At 41.8% G+C, this 24,610-nt stretch overlaps 1 protein-coding gene across 2 annotated transcripts in view; it reads left to right on the top strand.

Moving 5' to 3' along the window:
- Positions 1-955: 955 nt before the first annotated feature.
- The window catches only part of egflam (EGF-like, fibronectin type III and laminin G domains), a 47,731-nt gene continuing 24,076 nt past the window's right edge, over positions 956-24,610 (top strand). For both annotated transcript variants that reach the window (XM_014172654.2, XM_014172653.2), the window contains exons 1-7: positions 956-1,514; positions 8,958-9,067; positions 12,707-12,793; positions 13,744-13,770; positions 16,086-16,203; positions 18,096-18,231; positions 21,162-21,328. In XM_014172654.2, the coding sequence (XP_014028129.1) occupies positions 1,409-1,514; positions 8,958-9,067; positions 12,707-12,793; positions 13,744-13,770; positions 16,086-16,203; positions 18,096-18,231; positions 21,162-21,328 (751 nt within the window). In that variant the 5' untranslated portion in view covers positions 956-1,408. The remainder of the gene's footprint in view (positions 1,515-8,957; positions 9,068-12,706; positions 12,794-13,743; positions 13,771-16,085; positions 16,204-18,095; positions 18,232-21,161; positions 21,329-24,610) is intronic.

The following is a 24,610-nucleotide window of genomic DNA, read 5'->3' as shown; positions in this document are numbered from 1 at the left end:
AATGGCACCCTATTACCAATATTGTGCACTACTGTGACCAGAGCCCCATTGGCCTTCGTCAAAAGTAGTGTAGCGTAATATATAGGGAATAGGGTGCCATTATAATAATTAAAACGGTTTGATACGGGACATTTGGTGGAGGAATAGAAAGGAAACCTCTGAACTTTATGATGAGTAGGATTATCACAACAGAATAGACATCTTCTATCCTATGAAGAGCTTTGATTGGATTTATTATGTTATTAAGATGATCAGAGATAGCTATTAATCCTATCCATTATGGGGTTCCGATTTGTGTGTGTGTGTGTGTGTGTGTGTGTGTGTGTGTGTGTGTGTGTGTGTGTGTGTGTGTGTGAACGCTATACTAGACAACATGCAGCGCTACAGCAAATATTAACCTCCTAATTCTACATTTCACATGTTCCTTCATTTCGATTAGAGCTCTGTTTCAATAAAATAATAATACATTTCCCGGAGAAATAAGACAGGAGTTCTTCAAGGGATTCTTCTATGGGGGAGGAGGGAATTGGCAAATTTACTTAAGCCATTTGGCTGATCTCCCCAGAAAACGCATCTATCAGTGAGCATTAACACACAGCGAGAGAACCCAAGTCATTTCCCTCAAGACAATTGAGTTTACCAATCAGTCCTCTTACTTGGTTAAATGAGTTATACCCGAGTCAGCGGGTCATTGTTTTGAAATTAGTCAGCACTACATACAGTAGCATAGCCTATGGAAGGCTACATACATTTATATGCTCATTCTCCAGTCATTTGTTTTTGACACTATTTTTTGCAAAAAAGCCGACTTCTCTTTAAAAGTTCATATGAAATATAGAATTTAATTCATTAATTCATGGTTTATTTGTTTTCTATTACGTGCGCGGCCAGTGTGTGTCTATATTAGTCTGAGTGGCTGTAGTGCGCTGCTAAGTCTCCAGCTGGGTGGATTAGACTCCTGTTATCCTCTTAGCTCTAAATGTCCCCACGTTTCGGCTCTCCTCTGCCATTTCGCAAACTTCTAAATCACAAGACGAATGACAAGAAGAAGAGTGTCGCGCGTAAAATTAGTACCCACTCGGAAATCCAGATTGTGGTTTTTTTACGTTTACTCAGGACACATTTGCGCGTCGACAATGTCACAGTAACTCGTGGTGCGTTCAACTGATCTTAATAGCTTGCAATCTTATCCGTGTCAAACCTCAGTTGCCTTCCAAACATAATTTCCTTTTCATTTGCGTTCTTTGAGAGCAGGTTGTGAGGAACTTTGAATGACTAGTTGTCTTTGTCATCAGAAACTTTGATCAGTTGCGTCTCTCGTCAATTCGTATAATTAAGCGCAAGGAGTTTTTTGTTGTTGCATGTAGCCTAAAATGACCATTTGACCTTTTTAACTTTAGACAAAGATATGGAGTTTACCAGTAAACAGAGGAGCGTTTTTTATATATTGTTTTTTTCAATATGCATGATCAACGTTTCTTTTTCTGCGAAAAGGACCAACGTTCGAAGATCGGGTAAGTTGACTATTGATCATATTCTCGATTGATATGTAGGCCTAGGTCAATAGATATTTCTCCTGATTTTAATAAACAGCAAAGACAAATTCATACATATTATCATTTTGTGAATATTCATTGGGCCTACATCATTTACGGCAGAATCAATAGGAATTATGACCAATTTTCTGATTGTCATTTCCACATACTACATGAATTGTTACATGTTTTTTGAATACAGTAGGACAATTAGCCATATTACTATATGGTAATAAACTCATAATAACGCTAATCTGAAATAAGTCTGTCATCATACTAGGTGACAGACACATTATCATACTAGGTGACAGACACATTATCATACTAAGTGACAGACACATTATCATACTAGGTGACAGACACATTATCATACTAGGTGACAGACACATTATCATACTAAGTGACAGACACATTATCATACTAGGTGACAGACACATTATCATACTAAGTGACAGACACATTATCATACTAGGTGACAGACACATTATCATACTAGGTGACAGACACATTATCATACTAGGTGACAGACACATTATCATACTAGGTGGCAGACACATTATCATACTAGGTGACAGACACATTATCATACTAGGTGACAGACACATTATCATACTAGGTGACAGACACATTATCATACTAGGTGACAGACACATTATCATACTAGGTGACAGACACATTATCATACTAAGTGACAGACACATTATCATACTAGGTGACAGACACATTATCATACTAGGTGACAGACACATTATCATACTAAGTGACAGACACATTATCATACTAGGTGACAGACACATTATCATACTAGGTGACAGACACATTATCATACTAGGTGACAGACACATTATCATACTAGGTGGCAGACACATTATCATACTAGGTGACAGACACATTATCATACTAGGTGACAAAAACATTATCATACTAGGTGACAGACACATTATCATACTAGGTGACAGACACATTATCATACTAGGTGACAGACACATTATCATACTAGGTGACAGACACATTATCATACTAGGTGACAGACACATTATCATACTAGGTGACAGACACATTATCATACTAGGTGACAGACACATGTCAGTGTTGTTTCTGTCAGTGAGGAAGGGGATTTGCAGAAGTACACAATTTATACTGAGTAGTAGTGGAGGAGAGAATAGGAGAGAGCTTGTATAGAGGAACATGGTATATATGGTGTACAGGATGTTGTATGACTTGATGAGGACCTTTGGATACCCATAGATTCCTGTGCTGAGTACACATGCTGCATTTGTTATTAAATGGGCACACACAGAGGCGTTACACCTCCCTTCCTCCATTTTACACATCCCTTACCAGCTACAGTTTGTCTAAACACTGTATTACATGCATCATAAAAAATGCACACTTAAAAATCATAAAAATGCACAGCCCTTGAAACGTAAAACATAAAATGTGCCCTCTTGTACTTATTAACAAAGTGGTATGATTGCAGAGTGATGGCTATTACTCTGGTAAAAAAATGTGTCTACAAGAGTCTGGTAGCCGAAACCTACTGCACCAGACCTACTGTATAATGTAATGTAAACCTACTGCACCAAATCTACTGTATAATGTAATGTAAACCTACTGCACCAGACCTACTGTATAATGTAGTGTAAACCTACTGCACCAGACCTACTGTATAATGTGATGTAAACTTACTACACCAGACCTACTGTATAATGTAGTGTAAACTTACTGCACCAGACCTACTGTATAATGTGATGTAAACTTACTACACCAGACCTACTGTATAATGTAGTGTAAACTTACTGCACCAGACCTACTGTATAATGTGATGTAAACTTACTGCACCAGAACTACTGTATAATGTGATGTAAACTTACTGCACCAGACCTACTGTATAATGTGATGTAAACTTACTGCACCAGACCTACTGTATAATGTGATGTAAACCTACTGCACCAGACCTACTGTATAATGTGATGTAAACTTACTGCACCAGATCTACTGTATAATGTCATGTAAACTTACTACACCAGACCTACTGTATAATGTAGTGTAAACTTACTGCACCAGACCTACTGTATAATGTAGTGTAAACTTACTGCACCAGACCTACTGTATAATGTAGTGTAAACTTACTGCACCAGACCTACTGTATAATGTAGTGTAAACTTACTGCACCAGACCTACTGTATAATGTAGTGTAAACTTACTGCACCAGACCTACTGTATAATGTGATGTAAACTTACTGCACCAGAACTACTGTATAATGTGATGTAAACTTACTGCACCAGACCTACTGTATAATGTGATGTAAACTTACTGCACCAGACCTACTGTATAATGTGATGTAAACCTACTGCACCAGACCTACTGTATAATGTGATGTAAACTTACTGCACCAGATCTACTGTATAATGTCATGTAAACTTACTACACCAGACCTACTGTATAATGTGATGTAAACTTACTGCACCAGATCTACTGTATAATTTTTTACATTTTAGTCATTTAGCAGACGCTCTTATCCAGAGCGACTTACAGTAGTGAATACATACATTTCATAAATTTTTTTTCTGTGCTGGCCCCCCGTATAATGTAATGTAAACTTACTGCACCAGACCTACTGTATAATGTAGTGTAAACTTACTGCACCAGACCTACTGTATAATGTGATGTAAACTTACTGCACCAGACCTACTGTATAATGTGATGTAAACTTACTGCACCAGACCTACTGTATAATGTAATGTAAACTTACTGCACCAGATCTACTGTATAATGTAATGTAAACTTACTGCACCAGACCTACTGTATAATGTAGTGTAAACTTACTGCACCAGACCTACTGTATAATGTGATGTAAACTTACTGCACCAGACCTACTGTATAATGTGATGTAAACTTACTGCACCAGATCTACTGTATAATGAGTTCCAAGTTAAAATGTCTCTCTTGCTGTAATAGTAGCAGTCAAAGAACAACATCCTTGGATGTGCCTTACTCTGTTGTCAAATCAATCAATCAATCAATCAATCAATCAATCAATCAATCAATCAATCAATCAATCAATCAATCAATCAATCAAAGTGCTTATACAGAAACCCAGCCTACTTTTATAACACCTCACAGGTGTTATTTTAGTCAGTTATTCATTTGACATTTATCTCAATTAGTAACGTTAACTTGTGGTCTGCTCACTGGCCATCAATGATCATTATCACTATGGAGGAGCATTCAGAATGTTGCAGTGTGTTCATTTTACTGCAGCTTGGTGGCCTGATGTTGGTCAGCAGGAGTATATCAGAGCATACCCTCATCAACAACAACAAAAAATATGTATTTCATGGATATTAAGTGCTACAATGTTTGGGTTCTAGTCTACGGTGTCTTTCTCTATTTCCTGTGATAGTGTGTTGCTCTGTCCGCCTGACCTCTAAGCCTTTTGGATTGAGACTATTATATCTCCCTGTAGTGTAGACTGAACTCAGAGCAGTTGTTTCTGACACACAGCTTGTATCCTGATCTCTTTCCTGCAGCGACAGCTGTATGTCTTTGTATTCTGCGGTGTGTTTCCAGTCATTCTGATCACATTCTACGAGGAGATTGGCAGGGACGTGTCCACATGAATCACATCCCCTCTAAAACACAAGACTGGGGCAGCGTCCCAAATCGCACCCTTTTTCCTACATAGTGCTACATAGGGAATAGTGTGCCATTTGAGACACAGGCGACACTCTTAGAAGAAAAAGGTGCTATCTAGAACCTAAAATGATTATTTTGGCTTTCCCCATAGGAGAACCCCTCGAAGAATCATTTTTGATTCCAGGTAGAACCATTTTGCACAGCGGGTTCTACATGAACCCAAAATGATTCTACCTGGAGCCAAAAATAGTTCTAACTGGAACCAAAAAGGGTTCTCCTATGGGGACAGCTGAAGAACACTTTTGGAACCCTTTTATCTAAGAGTGTAGGAGTACTGCGGCATCTAAAAAATGACTGACTCCTCCTAATTTAGCCTTAAAGCAGGGATCATCAACTAGATTCAGCCGATCAACTAGATTTTTGCCCGATTTTTATTTGAGCAGCTGGTCAGTGAACCGGAACATAATTACAAATAGTTTGTCGACTTCAAATTGACCGCAAGAAGCCCAAACAGATATAATATTTGATTGAAACATAATAATTTCAAACATTGCTTACATTTGCATGGTCACGTATATATCTCTATTATGCGTGGGAATACTTTGGAACAGATTTCTAAAATTAAGATCACTTGGAGCTGACTTGCTGGTGTTTTTCCGGTCTTTTATGTCCAACAACAACAACAACAACCCTGCCTTAAAAGCCAGTTGAGGAACCCTGCCTTAAAAGGCCAGTTGGGGAACCCTGCCTTAAAAGCCAGTTGAGGAACCCTGCCTTAAAAGGCCAGTTGGGGAACCCTGCCTTAAAAGGCCAGTTGGGGAACCCTGCCTTAAAAGGCCAGTTGGGGAACCCTGCCTTAAAAGCCAGTTGGGGAACCCTGCCTTAAAAGGCCAGTTGGGGAACCCTGCCTTAAAAGGCCAGTTGGGGAACCCTGCCTTAAAAGCCAGTTGGGGAACCCTGCCTTAAAAGGCCAGTTGGGGAACCCTGCCTTAAAAGGCCAGTTGGGGAACCCTGCCTTAAAAAGCCAGTTGGGGAACCCTGCCTTAAAAGGCCGGTTGGGGAACCCTGCCTTAAAAGGCCGGTTGAGGAACCCTGCCTTAAAAGGCCAGTTGGGGAACCCTGCCTTAAAAGGCCAGTTGGGGAACCCTGCCTTAAAAGCCAGTTGAGGAACCCTGCCTTAAAAGGCCAGTTGGGGAACCCTGCCTTAAAAGGCCAGTTGAGGAACCCTGCCTTAAAAGGCTGGTTGAGGAACCCTGCCTTAAAAGGCCAGTTGGGGAACCCTGCCTTAAAAGCCAGTTGGGGAACCCTGCCTTAAAAGGCCAGTTGGGGAACCCTGCCTTAAAAGGCCGGTTGGGGAATCCTGTATTTTTTTATATTTACATTTAAAAACGATATTTTTTTATATATTTTTTTTAATTGAATATCCAAAACATACAATATGCTTGCAGTGAAGCAGCTCAACAACTTCATCATGCCAGTCATCCAACAGATTCCCATTCAGAGCAACAGACAGAAGCATCCAGGGTCAATGCCCTGCTCAAGGGCACGTTGACAGAACAACCCACCAGGCCAAAAAACATGAACCCGAACCCTCCAAGATCCCCCCCACAGTTCCCCAATAGCTGTCCCTCAACCATTCGAGACCCCTCCCACAGTCCCCCCATGAAGAAAAATTAAAATAAAAAATACAATTAATTCCATTCCCCACCCTCAAGAACCCCCCCAATGCTCCAACAACCAAGAGAATGAACTAAAGAGAAAAAAGGAAAAGACAGAAGAAAACAGCAAACAACAACGCAAAACAAAGGACATCAAGGACAACTAAAATCATAACAGCGATGCCAACTGGATATGTTTGTGTGCATGTCTGGCACTATTACATGTATGTGTGTGTTCTTGTATGTGTTTATTTGGATGAGAGTGTGTATATATTCATATGTACAAACACCTCCACCGCGTCAGTCTCAGGCAAACCGACATTAGCTGTAAAAACACAGTGTCATTCAAACATACTTTTTCTTATGTTTTATTTTGACAGTTGAGGGACCCTTTCTTAAAGGCCGGTTGGGGAACCCTGCCTTAAAAGGCCGGTTGGGGAACCCTGCCTTAAAAGGCCGATTGGGGAACCCTGCCTTAAAAGGCCGGTTGGGGAACCCTGCCTTAAAAGGCCGGTTGGGGAACCCTGCCTTAAAAGGCCAGTTGGGGAACCCTGCCTTAAAAGGCCGGTTGGGGAACCCTGCCTTAAAAGGCCGGTTGGGGAACCCTGTCTTAAAGGCTGGTTGGGGAACCCTGCCTTAAAAGGCTGGTTGGGGAATCCTGCCTTAAATGCTGGTCGGGGAACCCTGCTTAAAGGCCAGTTGGGGAACCCTGCCTTAAAGGCTGGCAAAGTTGCCTTTTTGTCTTCTTCAGAAAGACATAGTAGCTTGAGGAAAGGGAAACCAAATGATGATTGACAAACTCTTGTGTGACAACAAGGGGCTTTTTTAAATCCTAGACGCTGCACAGTCTTGGTGTAACTTACCGGGAAGTGCTTTGTAACATCCTAAAAACTATCCTAAACCACTACATCTTACTGCAGACCCCTACATTATCACGTCATGTACTGTCTGCTTGGAGATCCATGAGCATTGTATTCTATTCTATAATTTCTATTCTATTAAATTTGATTCTAAGAATCAGTTCTACATGACCTACTCAAGTGCACCTGGGGACAGGAACAAGTCAACTTCACATAGTGCATTATCTGCTCAGAGAGCAGTGCAGGCTCCCTACATGTCCTTTCCATTTGGCCATGGAGGTCTGCTCCCTATCAGACATTTACCCCAGTGGAAATATGTCCTTGCTTGGCCCTCTTCTCCTCTCCCCCTCCTCTCCTCTCACTGCTCTGGAAAGGTCTGTTCTAAGTGCAGTGCTGACATTAGGTTCCAGCAAGTGAGTCATAGTGGAAGTTTTGGTACATGTATCTACTATGTAGTGTTTTATTCTGGCTGCCTGGGTCTGTCTGTATCCCAAATGGCACCCTATTCCCTACATAGTGCACTACCCATGTGTAATGGTCAAAAGTAGTGCACTATATAGGGAATAGGATGCCATTTCAGCGCTCAGAGATCCATTCAGACAGAAAGGGTACCAAGTTATGTGTCCTCTTCAGGAGCCATACTGATGACACAAGTGCTAACTCTCCACACTTTCACATCAGGGAAAATAATTAGGCAAAGACCAATGAGACCATCAGCATCTCAAGGAATTTACCATGAAGAATGGGGCTGATTGTGATTATTAGCCATGTCAGAGCAAATGCATCTTTTGTGTCATCATTCAATAAGCCTTATTAAAGGTGCTGTCTGAAATATAAATTAAATCACCTCGGAAGTCTGGGGTGTGGAATGACACCATTATTGTGGTCCCTTCCACACCCCAGACTTGCATCAGAGCTTTATTCTATGGGTGCTTACTCAGAAGGGCACTATATGAAGAGATTCATTAGGTCTTCTGAAAGTTCTGGTAGTCTGCAGATGCATTGTCATGTCAAATATTAGCAGTTTATCTGTTGCGGCAGTCAAACACAGCATTTTTATAACAGCATGTGTGTGTTTTCACTCTTGAACTCGTTCACAGAGGGACAGTATTTGTACCTGTATTTAGGATTACATATTGGTTGTAGATCACTCTTACTTCTTTGTTGTTGCTTCTTGGATTGTGATTGACCTGTAACCTCTAATGAGTGCCACTGCCTTTTCACTTTGACCCATTGTGATGACATCATTTCCTGGCCCATACAGAGCGCCTCAGCCCTCCATTGGACATCCAGTTGGAGATGGTGAACTGCACAGCCTTCAGTGTGCGATGGAAGATGCCCCGGCGTCATGTTAGCACCATCACAGGCTACAAGGTAACAATTGGCTTACATACACCAACACACTTCGGTACCGGTACGATATGTATTGTGATTCGATACTGTGATTTTATTGCGATTTGATGTTCCGAACATATTGCTCACTATATGTACCGGGAAGAGGCAGTTAACCGGGCGCCGAAAACATGGATGTCGATTAAGGCAGCCCCCCGCACCTCTCTGATTCAGAGGGGTTGGGTTAAATGTGGAAGACACATTTCAGTTGAATGCATTCAGTTATACAACTGACTAGGTATCTCCCTTTCCATAATAAGCACGGTGGTGGATGTCTGCTGCAGAGAGACCATGAGAACATGAGTTTTGATTAGTCATGGAGCAGTCATGGAAATAAAAGACATATTGGCCCACTATTTAAAAATAAGATGGAAAACATGCTACAGGATCAAAATGATAGTTTAGGTGTAGGTACAGCCTACTAGCACTTGCTGACGCTACCTAGCAAAACATATATATATACACAGTGCCTTTGGGAAAGTCATCAGACCCCTTAACTTTTTATTATTCTAAAATTGATGAAATAAATACAAATTCCTCAGCAATCTACACACAATACCCCATAATGACAAAGCAAAAACAAGTTTTGAGAAATTTTAGCAAATTTACTAAATATAAAAAACATAAATAACTTATTTACATAGTAGTTAGACCCTAAGACTCAAATTCAGCTCAGGTACATCCTGTTTCCATTGGTCATACTTGAGATTTTTCTACAACCTGATGGAAGTCCACCTGTGGTAAATTCTATTGATTGGACATGATTTGGAAAGGCACACACCTGTCTATATAAGGTCCCACAGTTGGCAGTGCTTGTCAGAGCAAAAACCAAACCATGAGGTCAAAGAAATTGTCCGTAGAGCTCCGAGACAGAATTCTTTTGAGGCACAGATCTGGGGAAGGGTACCAAAACATGTCTGCAGCAGGTTCCCAAGAACACAGTGGCAGAAGTTTGGAACAACTAAGACTCATCCTAGAGCTGGCCGCCCGGCCGAACTGAGCAATCAGGGGAGAAGGGCCTTGGTCAGGGAGGTGACCAAGAACCCGATGGTCACACTGACAGAGCTCTAGAGTTCCTCTGTGGAGATGGGAGAACCTACCAGAAGGACAACCATCTCTGCAGCACTCCACCAATCAGGCCTTTATGGTAGACTGGCCAGATGGAAGCCACTCCTCAGTAAAAGGCCCATGACAGTCCGCTTGGAGTTTGCCAAAATGCACCTTAAGACTCTCAGACCATGAGGAACAAGACTCTCTGGTCTGATGAAACAAAGATTGAACTCTTTGTCCTGAATGCCAAGCGTCACGTCTGGAGGAAACCTGGCACCATCCCTATGGAGAAGCACGGTGGTGGCAGCATCATGCTGTGGGGTGTTTTTCAGTGGCAGGGACCGGGAGACCAGTCAGGATCAAGGGAAAGATGAACGGAGCAAAGTACAGAGAGATCCTTGATGAAAACCTGCTCCAGAGTGCTCAGGACCTCAGACTGGGGTGAAGGTTCACCTTCCAACAGGACAACGACCCTAAGCACACAGCCAAGACAATGCAGGAGAGGCTTCGGCACAAGTCTCTGAATGTCCTTGAGTGGCCCAGCCAGAGCCTGGACTTGAACCTGATAGAACATCTCTGGAGAGACCTGAAAATAGCTGTGCAGCAACGCTCCCCATCCAACCTGACAAAGCTTGGGAGGATCTGCAGAGAAGAATGGGAGAAACTCCACAAATACAGGTCTGTCAAGCTTGTACCCAAGAAGATTCGAGGCTGTAATCGCTGCCAAAGGTGCTTCAACAAAGTACGAGTAAAGGATCTGAATTTTTATGTAAATGTCATTTTTCAGTTTTTTATAAATTAGCAAACATTTCTAAAAACCTGTTTTTGCTTTGTCATTATGGGGTATTGTGTGTAGATTGATGAGGGAAAAAACGATTGAATACATTTTAGAATAAGGCTGTAACGTAACAAAATGTGGAAAAAGTCAAGGGGTCTGAATACTTTACGAATTAACTGTATATACACTGAACAAAAATATAAACCAACATGCAACAATTTCAAAGATTTTACTGAGTTACAGTTCATATAAGGGATTCAGTCAATTAAAATAAATTCATTAGGCCATAATCTATGGATCAGTGTGTTCAGTGTGTATTAATCTATGGGTCAGTGTGTTCAGTGTGTATTAATCTATGGATCAGTGTGTTCAGTGTGTATTAATCTATGGGTCAGTGTGTTCAGTGTGTATTAATCTATGGGTCAGTGTGTTCAGTGTGTATTAATCTATGGGTCAGTGTGTTCAGTGTGTATTAATCTATGGGTCAGTGTGTTCAGTGTGTATTAATCTATGGGTCAGTGTGTTCAGTGTGTATTAATCTATGGGTCAGTGTGTTCAGTGTGTATTAATCTATGGGTCAGTGTGTTCAGTGTGTATTAATCTATGGGTCAGTGTGTTCAGTGTGTATTAATCTATGGGTCAGTGTGTTCAGTGTGTATTAATCTATGGGTCAGTGTGTTCAGTGTGTATTAATCTATGGGTCAGTGTGTTCAGTGTGTATATATACTTTTTTACAAATCAACACTTAACATTGCGAAATGTAACTGTATCGATGTTTCCCCCCCATCACTACTCAAAGTAATACACTAAGTAGGTAATAGTGTGCCATTTGGGATGCACAGTGTCTCTTATTTGACAGCAGTCTGATGACCTTGTGGTGAACGTCGGCTAAGGCCTCATTACCATCGTGGATCAAGAAGCATTGATGCTCCGGTTTCTCATCTCAAACTGACATAAAGAGAAGAGAGGATACCATTTCTGCTCCTCATTCACATAAAGAGAGGACAGGATACCATTTCTGCTCCTCATTCACATAAAGAGAGGAGAGGATACCATTTCTGCTCCTCATTCACATAAAGAGAGGACAGGAATATATTTCTGCTCCTCATTCACATAAAGAGAGGACAGGATACCATTTCTGCTCCTCATTCACATAAAGAGAAGAGAGGATACCATTTCTGCTCCTCATTCACATAAAGAGAGGACAGGAATATATTTCTGCTCCTCATTCACATAAAGAGAGGACAGGATACCATTTCTGCTCCTCATTCACATAAAGAGAAGAGAGGATACCATTTCTGCTCCTCATACACATAAAGAGAGGACAGGATGATATTTTTGCTCCTCATTCACATAAAGGGAAGCTTATTGTACTGGACCCAGGCTTTAGCTGTGAAACATGTACACACACAAAAACAAACTCACACACACACACACCTGTACACACACACAAGCACATGCACACCCACAAACACACACACACTTGCATACATGCCATTTGTGCGCACACACACACACACACACACACACACACACACACACACACACACACACACACACACACACACACACACACACACACACACACACACACACACACACACACACACACACACACACACACACACTCTGCCATACACTATCCCACTTACCATTCTCTCCACTTCACAGAAGGGCACTTCACCTTGTTGCCACCTTGTACATTTTCTAAGCCTGACGATAGTATACTGCACAATCTTGAACCCAGGCTGTGTGTGCGTGTGTGTGTGCGTGTGTATGTGTGTGTTTGTCAGGTGTTCTACACAGAGATGAGGAACAGTCGGCCAGTGAGTACTGCCGTGACGCTGGAGGTGCCTCTCAGTCTGGACATGCTGACCACCGTAAGTAACATGTCCTCTCCTCAGAGTGATGCCAGTGATACTGTTAGCTGTATATGTATGGATGTGTCCTTACAGTAACCATAACAGTATGGATGTGTCCTTACAGTAACTCTAACAGTATGGATGTGTCCTTACAGTAACTCTAACAGTATGGATGTGTCCTTACAGTAACTCTAACAGTATGGATGTGTCCTTACAGTAACTCTAACAGTATGGATGTGTCCTTACAGTAACCATAACAGTATGGATGTGTCCTTACAGTAACCATAACAGTATGGACATGCCCTTACATTAACAGTAACAGTATGGATGTGTCCTTACAGTAACTCTAACAGTATGGATGTGTCCTTACAGTAACCATAACAGTATGGACATGCCCTTACAGTAACTCTAACAGTATGGACATGTCCTTACAGTAGCTCTAACAGCATGGATGTGTACTTACAGTTACCATAACAGTATGGACATGCCCTTATAGTTACCATAACAGTATGGACGTGTACTTACAGTTACCATAACAGTATGGATGTGTCCTTACAGTAACCATAACAGTATGGACATGCCCTTACAGTAACTCTAACAGTATGGACTTGTCCTTACAGTAACCTTAATGGTATGGACTTGTCCTCACAGTAACTGTAACAGTATGGACGTGTCCTTAAAGTAAATCTAACAGTATGGACGTGTCCTTTACAGTAATTCTAACAGTATGGATTTGTCCTTAAAGTAAATCTAACAGTATGGACGTGTCCTTTACAGTAATTGAACAAATAAATGGGTGATAGAAGTAGATGATTAGGCATCTGGTGGAATTCTTTTAAAAGTAGAAGTTTTTTATCCGTTTTGAGGAGGTCACATAGTGTTTCTTGGAAAACAAATAGTTGACTGTTTTATCCTACTTAATCCAACATAATTACTTATTTATTATTTTGGCTCTTATTCTCTCTTAGGGGCAATTGGATGGACAAGCAAGTTTTGTAAGTAGTATTCAGACAGAACTGTGCTACTTGTGCCAAACATATTTGAGTGTAAAACTTTAAAGTTACATAATTGTTGTCTAATGTAATCTTATCCACAGCCTTTGTATGTACAGTACCAGTAAAAAGTTTGGACACACCTACACATTCAAGTGTTTTTCTTTATTTTTACTATTTTCTACATTGTAGAATAATAGTGAAGACATCAAAGCTATGAAATAACACATATGGAATCATGTAGTAACCAAAAAAAGTATTAAACAAATGAAAATATATTTCATATTTGAGATTCTTCAAAGTAGCCACCCTTTGCCTTGATGACAGCTTTGCACTCTCTTGGCATTCTCTCAACCAGCTTCATGAGGTAGTCACCTGGAACGGATTTCAATTAACAGTTGTGTCTTGTTAAAAGTTAATTTGTGAAATTTCTTTCCTTAATGCATTTGATCCAATCAGTTGCGTTGTGACAAGGTAGGGTTGGTATACAGAAGATAGCCCTATTTGGTAAAAGACCGAGTCCATATTAGGGCAAGAACAGCTCAAATAAGCAAAGAGAAACTACAGTCCATCATTACTTTAAGACATGAAGGTCAGTCAATCGGGGAAATTTCAAGAACATTTAAAGTTTCTTCAAGTGCAATCGCAAAAACCATCAAGCGTTATGATGAAACTGGCTCTCATGAGGACCGCCACAGGAAAGGAAGACCCAGAGTTACCTCTGCTGCAGAGGATAAGCTCATTAGAGTTACCAGCCTCAGAAATTGCAGCCCAAATAAATGCTTCACAGAGTTCAAGTAACAGACACATCTCAACATCAACTGTTCAGAGGACACTGCATTAATCAGGCCTTCATGGTCAAATTGCTGCAAAGAAACCACTACTAAAGAACCCCAATAATAAGAAGAGACATGCTTGGGCCAAGAAACACAAGCAATGGACATTGGAAATATGTCCTTTGGTCTAATGAGTCGAAATTGGAGATTTTGGTTCCAACCGCTGTGTCTTTGTGAGACACAGAGTAGGTGAACGGATGATCTCCGAATGTGTGGTTCCCACCGTGAAGCATGGAGGAGGAGGTGTGATGGTGCTTTGCTGGTGACTCTGTCAGTCACTTATTTAGAATTCAAGGCACACTTAACCAGCATGGCTACCACAGCATTCTGCAGTGATACGCCATCCCATCTGGTTTGCGCTTAGTGGGACTATAATTTATTTTTCAATAGGTCAATGACCCAACACACCTCCAGGCTGGAGAGTGAGAAGGAGAGTGATGGAGTGCTGCATCAGATGACCTGGCCTCCACAATCACCTGGCCTCAACCCAATTGAGATGGTTTGGGATGAGTTGGACCACAGAGTAAAGGAAAAGAAGCCAATAAGTACTAAGCATATGTGGGAACTCCTTCAAGACATTTGGAAAAGCATTCCAGGTGAAGCTGGTTGAGAGAATACCAAGAGTGCCACATGGAATGACGCTGGAGAGACGAAGCAGGTATGGGGAGTAAAACATTTAATAAATAACGGACATGGAACAAGACAGGAACAGCGTCAGCAAACTAATACTAAAGACAAAAACAATACAATGCAACAGCGGGGAACAGAGCTGGGGAACTGACAAATATAGGGGAGGAAATAAACAGGTGATAAGTGAGTCCAGGTGTGTCCAATATCGCTGATGCTCATGACGAGGAAAGGCAGGTGTGCGTAATGGATGGAAGGAGTGCGTGATGCAGGGCAGCCTGACACCCTCAAGCACCAGGGAAGAGGGAAGAGCGGGAGCAGAGGTGACAGTACCCCCCCTCTTGGGGCGCCACCCGGCGTCCCACCTGGGCGAACCGGCCGAGACATGGGCGCTGGGCAAGCCGGTTGGGGCGTGGGAGCCCAACAAACTGGCAGGAGCGTGAGAGCCTGGCGAGCCAGCTGAGGCATGGAAGCCAGACAATCCGGCTGAGGCAAGACGCCTGTCAATCCCGCTGCAGCGAGGGAGGCGGGATGCAGGGCAGCCTGACACCCTCGAGCGCCGGGGGGAAGAGCGGGAGCAGACGTGACAAAGAGTATGCATTCTACTTTGAAGAATCTAAAATATATTTTTATTTGTTTAACACTTTTTTGGTTACTACATGATTCCATATGTGTTATTTCATAGTTTTGATGTCTTCACTATTATTCTACAATGTAGAAAATAGTAAAAATAAAGAAAAACCCTTGAATGAGTAGCTGTGTCCAAACTTTTGACTGGTGCTGTATGTGAATGGAAGTTTCAGAGCAGACAAGCTTACTATGCACTCTCTCACTCTCTCTCACCCTTTCTCCTAGGATGTGGACATTGGTAACCTTAAAGTTGCCACCCAGTACAGAGTTAGTGTTGGTGCGTATGGATGGGCAGGCGAGGGCCGACCCAGCATGCCCAGGGACATCAGCACTTCTTCACAAGGTAATCAAGGGTGACAGCAGAGGTGACAGCAAAGGTGACCACAATACTGTGCTGTACTTTTTTCTCTTTTTTTTTACTCTACAAGCTAGACCTGTCTGAGGTGTGCTGTCACTGCTTATCCATATATTTTACACTTATATATTCTCATCCCATTCCTTTACTAGATTGTGTGTATTAGGGTTTGTTGTGGGATTGTTAGATATTAGGTTTTGTTGTGGGATTGTTAGATATTAGGTTTTGTTGTGGGATTGTTAGATATTAGGTTTTGTTGTGGGATTGTTAGATATTAGGTTTTGTTGTGGGATTGTTAGATATTACCTGTTTGATACTGCTGCACTGTCGGATCTAGAAGCATAAGCATTCCGCTACACTCACAATAACATCTGCTAACCATGTGTATGTGACCAATAAAATGTGATTTGATTTGATGTGTATGTGTTAATGCAGTGGTTCCCAAACGTGGGGTCTGAAACTCAAATGAGGTCCCTTGAGAAAATCTGCAATCTTATCAAACAAATTAAGAACTTATTTTAGAACACTACCTTTTAGTGTCAACTAAGAGCCTTTTACACCTTCTACATTATTGTGTGTAAGGATAACCAGCGGGACCTAAAATTCGGTGAATAATGAACACAGCGGTAATTAAGGAATATACATTTTCCAAGTTGGATCCCCTGAATCTAGTGTCAACTTTTTTTGTTGTGTGCAGACAAAGTACAAGAAACCCTGTGTTAATGTCATGTATGGTATACAGTATGTGGTGGTATATTAATATCATCTATGGTATACAGGATGTTGTGGTATATTAATATCATGTATGGTATACAGTATGTGGTGGTATATTAATATCATGTATGGTATACAGTATGTGGTGGTATATTAATATCATCTATGGTATACAGTATGTGGTGGTATATTAATATAATGTATGGTATACAGTATGTGGTGGTATATTAATATCATGTATGGTATTCAGTATGTGGTGGTATATTAATATCATGTATGGTATTCAGTATGTGGTGGTATATTAATATCATCTATGGTATACAGTATGTGGTGGTATATTAATATCATGTATGGTATACAGTATGTGGTGGTATATTAATATCATGTATGGTATACAGTATGTGGTGGTATATTAATATCATGTATGGTATACAGTATGTGGTGGTATATTAATATCATCTATGGTATACAGTATGTGGTGGTATATTAATATCATGTATGGTATACAGTATGTGGTGGTATATTAATATCATGTATGGTATACAGTATGTGGTGGTATATTAATATAATCTATGGTATACAGGATGTTGTGGTATATTAATATAATGTATGGTATACAGTATGTTGTGGTATATTAATATCATGTATGGTATACAGTATGTGGTGGTATATTAATATCATCTATGGTATACAGTATGTTGTGGTATATTAATATCATGTATGGTATACAGTATGTTGTGGTATATTAATATCATGTATGGTATACAGTATGTGGTGGTATATTAATATCATGTATGGTATACAGGATGTTGTGGTATATTAATATAATGTATGGTATACAGTATGTTGTGGTATATTAATATCATCTATGGTATACAGTATGTTGTGGTATATTAATATCATGTATGGTATACAGTATGTTGTGGTATATTAATATCATGTATGGTATACAGTATGTGGTGGTATATTAATATCATCTATGGTATACAGTATGTTGTGGGATATTAATTGTCTTCCTGTTTTCATGTTGTTGTTTATTGTTTCCTTCCTTGTAATTCCCCCTCTAGGATGAATTTATTTGACTTTGTAAATCGAGCATGATCTTACATTGAGTTCAGCGGGACATTTAAATGTCACATGACAGGGTTGTTCTTTCCCATCCGCAGAGATGTGTATGCCTCCGTCCCCTCCCACTCAGCCCACTGTCGTGGCCGTATCGGACACAGAGCTTGCGTTGTCGTGGACACAGGGTGAGAGTGAGGGAAGTGCACCAGTTCTACACTTTCTTGTTGCTTACATCAGGTACGTTTATACAGTGACTATTTAGCTTACGCTAGCGGTAAACAATTCTAGTCAGTCTTCTACTTTTTTCCTTAACCTTTATTTAACTAGGCAAGTCAGTTAAGATCAAATTCTTATTTACAATGACGGCCTACCCCGGACGACGCTATGCCAATTGTGCGCCACCTTATGGGACTCCCAATCACGGCCGGATGTGATACAGCCTGGATTCAAACCAGGGACTGTAGGGACGCCTATTGCACTGAGATGCAGTGCCTTAGACCGCTGCGCCACTCGGGAGCCCAGATGTGCCTAGATGTGGTCTGTTTTAGTGTACATCCAAGTAAATATGTTAAGAATATCCAAAATGACAATAAGGTTTATTTATGTCAGTACCTGAAATGTAAAGGTTATTGAGATTCCTTGCCACTACTGTGTCGACCTCTGAGTGGCGCGGTGGTCTAAGGCACTGCATCAGTGCTAGCTGTGCCTCTAGAGAGTTTGGTTTTGAGTCCAGGCTCTGTCGCAGCCGGCTGCAACCGGGAGACCCATGGGGCGGTGCACAATTGGCCCAGCGTTGTCCGGGTTATTTTTATTTGATTTTTATTTCACCTTTATTTAACCAGGTAAGCTAGTTGAGAACAAGTTCTCATTTACAACTGCGACCTGGCCAAGATAAAGCAAAGCAGTGCGACAGAAACAACAACACAGAGTTACATGGAATAAACAAGCGTACAGTCAATAACACAATAGAAAAAAAAAAAGTCTATATACAGTTTGTGCAAATGGCATGAGGAGGTATGGCAATAAATAGGCCATAGTTGCAAAGTAATTACAATTTAGCAGATTAACACTGGAGTGATAGATGAGCAGATGATGAGCAGATGATGGTGTGTAAGTAGTGATACTGGTGTGCAAAAGAGTAAATTAAAGTAAATAAAAACAATATGGGGATGAGGTAGGTAGATTGGGTGGGCTATTTACAGATGGACTATGTACAGCTGCAGCGATCGGTTAGCTGCTCAGATAGCTGATGTTTAAAGTTAGTTTGGGAAATGTTAGTCTCCAGCTTCAGCGATTTTTGCAATTAGTTCCAGTCACTGGCAGCAGAGAACTGGAAGGAAAGGCGGCCAAAGGAGGTGTTGGCTTTGGGGATGACCAGTGAGATATACCTGCTGGAGCGCGTGCTACGGGTGGGTGTAGTTATCGTGACCAGTGAGCTGCGATAAGGCAGAGCTTTACCTAGCATATACTTGTAGATGACCTGGAGCCAGTGGGTCTGGCGATGAATATGTAGCGAGGGCCAGCCGACTAAAGAATACAGGTCGCAGTGGTGGGTGGTATAAGGTGATTTGGTAACAAAACGGATGGCACTGTGATAGACTGCATCCAGTTTACTGAGTAGCGTATTGGAAGCTGTTTTGTAGATGATATCGCTGAAGTCGAGGATCGGTAGGATAGTCAGTTTTACTAGGGTAAGTTTGGCGGCGTGAGTGAAGGAGGCTTTGTTGCGAAATAGATAGCCGATTCTAGATTTGATTTTGGATTGGAGATGTTTGATATGAGTCTGGAAGGAGAGTTTACAGTCTAGCCAGACACCTAGGTATTTGTAGTTGTCCACATATTCTAAGTCAGAACCGTCCAGAGTAGTGATGCTAGTCGGGCAGGCGGGTGCGGGCAGCGAACGGTTTAAAAGCATGCATTTGGTTTTGCTAGTGTTTAAGAGCAGTTGGAGGCCACGGAAGGAGTGATAAGGGGAGGGTTCCATCGCGCACTAGCGACTCCTGTGGCGGGTCGGGCGCAGTGCACGCTGACACGGTCGCCAGGTGTACGGTGTTTTCCTCCGACACATTGGTGCGGCTGTCTTCTGGGGTTAAGTGGGCATTGTGTCAAGAAGCAGTACGACTTGGTTGGGTTGTGTTTCGGAGGACGCACAGCTCTCAACCTTCGCCTCTCCTGACTCCGTAGGGGAGTTGAAGCGATGGGACAAGACTGTAACTACCAATTGGATACCATGAAATTGGGGAGAAAAAGAAGAAAGAAAAGAAAAGCCCTCTGAAGACAGTAATGTTTTTATACCTTTTTGCAGATTTGTTCCAGTCTAGAATGCATGTTTCAGTTTGAATTCTCAACTCTACCAAACCACAGTGGTTCTATTTGAACAGCTGTTTTCTTCACACAGTCCATTTAAAATGAGAAGTATTGATTTAAAAAATAACATTGACTGAGGAAAGCGAGATGGACAGTATTTAAAGTACCAGCTGTACATGTTCAACTCTGATGACCTCACCCTGCCAAGCCTCTGACAGACAATTGTCTGATTTGTAATATCCTCATGTTCCCAGCCAATAGAGTAAGATACTGTTTCACGCCTGTTAGAACAAGCAAGTACTTGGATTTGGGTTGATCCGTTGCCCGATTCTAATTCCAAATGGCAACTGAAAAAAGGTAGAAAGGGTTGTTTAAATGGAGCTACATCAATATATCTCTTATATTTCTAGACCTCAGCATATATTCAATTTCACATCAACATTTGCTGAAAACACTATCCCGGTGTTGGCTGCCAATCAGTTGAGAATGAGTTGTGTTTCTGTGTTAAGACGAGTGTGTTAAGACTCAACTTTGACCTGTGAACCGTGTTGGGACTGGAAGTGTGCAGGACAGGTGTGCAGTATGGGGTGAGAACCCTGTAAGCTAACCTGGCAGTTACGCAGTCAGTGGCCCTCTAGTTAAGTGGAGCATGAAGCTGGAGAAACACACTCGTTAACAAGGTGCAGACTAACGCAGACCATGAATTAAGTTGCACACTCCAAATTCCTCCCAGTTAAAAAAATAAATAAATGCATTATTTCATGAGATATAAACATTTTTCTCTCAGTGTTTTATATTCTGAATAGTGTTTTAGTCAGTGCACCAGTGTAATTCCTATATGAATGGTCTCCTCTATACAGGCCTGAGATGGACACAGAGTGGACCTACATCAGGGAGCCCATTGAAGCCAACTCCATGGTACTGAAAGGGTTAAGCCCCGACACGGAATACCAGTTTGTGGTCCGAGCCGCCAACGTCCATGGAGTGAGCCCTCCCAGCGCCATCAACAACCCCATCCGCACCCCTGGTAACTGCCCCGCCACTGTGTGTGTGTGTGTGTGTGTGTGTGTGTGTGTGTGTGTGTGTGTGTGTGTGTGTGTGTGTGTGTGTGTGTGTGTGTGTGTGTGTGTGTGTGTGTGTGTGTGTGTGTGTGTGTGTGTGTGTGTTGTGCATGCATAGAGAGCGTATGTGTTTTCTGTCCATTTCTTTAAGTCCATGGAGATAAAGCGATAGACTTAGACCGGGTCCAGAGAATTGTATTTTCCTATTATTATAATGTAAATTACAATTGGTGTGGTGGGGGGAAGGGAGGTTTATGGGCTGATTGATATTGACATGAGAGAGAAAGAGGTTTGTGTCACAAATGGCACACTATTCCCTACATAGTGCACTACTTTTGACAGATCCCTATGGGCCCTGGTCAAATGCAGTGCACTATATAGAGAATAGGATGCCATTTAGGAGGCTACCAGAGATAACCCTGAGGCCCCGGATCAGTACTGTTTTTGTAGGGGAGAGAGGGGCCATGGTAGACTGGCAGTCTATGGACAAACATCAGCAAGTAAGCTTTACTCTGGTGTGTGTGTGTGTACGTGTGCAAGTATGGAAGTGTGTTTATTTGTTTTATTTATTTGTTTGCACACACACTGTATTAGGTAAACATAAGGTTATAAATACAGGTTGGAGGTAAGACTCCCATTAGGTACTGGATACAAGTTTAACCCTTTACAGAACAGAGAGAGGTTCCTGATGCCATGTTGTGAGGAGGACTGTGGGAGCTGTTGTCCTGTCAATCCAACTCCTAGAGCCATGTGGGTGGGCGGCTGGCGCGCAGACACATGGTGGCAATCACAGGGTTAAACTGGACTGAATGAAGCATCTGAAGTCCTGTTGGTTTGGACAGAGAGGCTGTCCCAACACACTGTGTCACAAGCCTGCCCCCCCTCACAGGGCGAAAATCGGGTTACGCCCTGGCCTCATCAGACAGGATTAAGAGCGGGGGGATGGGGGAGGTTCCCCCCCCCCGCGGGGAAGGGCGGGTTTGTACAGGACTTGACTAGCACCCATATCTCCAAATTAACTCCCTGCATGACCAAAAACATGGGGCACCTGAGGGGAGGGTGGCGTGACACATCCCCACTGTCTTATTTGTAGTTCCCTCCCACAAAACAAAGAATAAAGAGGATAGGATCATTTTAATGCCAATCTTCTTTACAATAACACATTGAGGCCTCATACTGTTTTCACTCTGATTGAAAAAGTTTTCTCCTTACTAAACACAACCCATTTTAATTCCCACTCCTACATTATGGTCAATAGTAACCTTACCTCACTCCTACATTATGGTCAGTAGCAACCTTACCCCACTCCTACATTATGTTCAATAGTAACCTTACCCCACTCCTACATTATGTTCAATAGTAACCTTACCCCATTCCTACATTATGATCAGTAGTAACCTTACCCCACTCCTACATTATGGTCAGCAGTAACCTTACCCCACTCCTACATTATGGTCAGTAGTAACCTTACCTCACTCCTACATTATGGTCAGCAGTAACCTTACCTCACTCCTACATTATGGTCAGTAGTAACCTTACCCCACTCCTACATTATGGTCAGTAGTAACCTTATCTCACTCCTACATTATGGTCAGTAGTAACCTTACCCCACTCCTACATTATGGTCAGTAGTAACCTTACCTCACTCCTACATTATGGTCAGTAGTAACCTTACCCCACTCCTACATTATGGTCAGTAGTAACCTTATCTCACTCCTACATTATGGTCAGTAGTAACCTTACCCCACTCCTACATTATGGTCAGTAGTAACCTTACCCCACTCCTACATTATGGTCAGCAGTAACCTTACCCCACTCCTACATTATGGTCAATAGTAACCTTATCTAACTCCTACATTATGGTCAGTAGTAACCTTACCCCACTCCTACATTATGGTCAATAGTAACCTTATCCCACTCCTACATTATGGTCAGTAGTAACCTTACCCCACTCCTACATTATGGTCAGTAGTAACCTTACCCCACTCCTACATTATGGTCAGCAGTAACCTTACCCCACTCCTACATTATGGTCAATAGTAACCTTATCTCACTCCTACATTATGGTCAGTAGTAACCTTACCTCACTCCTACATTATGGTCAATAGTAACCTTACCTCACTCCTACATTATGGTCAGTAGTAATCTTACCTCACTCCTACATTATGGTCAGCAGTAACCTTACCCCACTCCTACATTATGGTCAGTAGTAACCTTACCTCACTCCTACATTATGTTCAATAGTAACCTTACCCCACTCCTACATTATGGTCAGTAGTAACCTTACCCCACTCCTACATTATGGTCAGCAGTAACCTTACCTCACTCCTACATTATGGTCAATAGTAACCTTACCTCACTCCTACATTATGGTCAATAGTAACCTTACCTCACTCCTACATTATGGTCAGTAGTAACCTTACCCCACTCCTACATTATGGTCAGTAGTAACCTTACCTCACTCCTACATTATGGTCAGTAGTAACCTTACCCCACTCCTACATTATGGTCAGTAGTAACCTTACCGCACTCCTACATCATGGTCAGCAGTAACCTTACCCCACTCCTACATTATGGTTAGGAGTAATTATTTTGAGTTTGTTCTGCACACACACACAGAGACACACAGCATTATATGTGAAATAAAACATTTAGGTTGGGGATTCTAAACATCATGGTGTTTTTGTTTCCTACTGTCTGGTCGGACTCAGCCTGGTCTCTGTCTGCATGGTCAGTCGTATATCTGGGGGACAGGTTCCAGTATGTGGTGAAACAAGCTCTCTACACTGTGACAGGTAGACCTGGGACACCTACTGTATTAGCCTGGTCCCAGATCTGTTTGTGCCATTATGTCAACTCCTTGTCATGACTTTGACACAACAGCACAAGCTGATCTATCTAGGATCAGGCTACTACTGTATATCATCCATCCCTATAAAGGGGATCATCCACCAACATTTATTAGCTAATCATCATCATCCTCAGCACCATGGGCTCCCTGTGTGTTTGCTGCCCACTCGACCAAGTCCCCACCATAGAGTTGGATAGAGTACCTGCCACAAGGCCTGTGTTAGCATGGGCAGCTATTTCCAACTCTATGTTCCCCACCTATCCATCTGTCTGGAGAGTCAGACTAACTGTGACATTGTGACTCACTGTGCTCTTGTCATAGTCTCATGATGCTGATATTGTACTTGTACTGTACACTGTGTCTATTTAATTCTATACATAATAGTGTCCATATCCAT

Source organism: Salmo salar, chromosome ssa24, assembly GCF_905237065.1.
Source record: "Salmo salar chromosome ssa24, Ssal_v3.1, whole genome shotgun sequence".
Taxonomy (NCBI): domain Eukaryota; kingdom Metazoa; phylum Chordata; class Actinopteri; order Salmoniformes; family Salmonidae; genus Salmo; species Salmo salar.
Note: the sequence above shows the minus strand (reverse complement) of the source record. Positions and strands in the feature narration are given on the sequence as shown.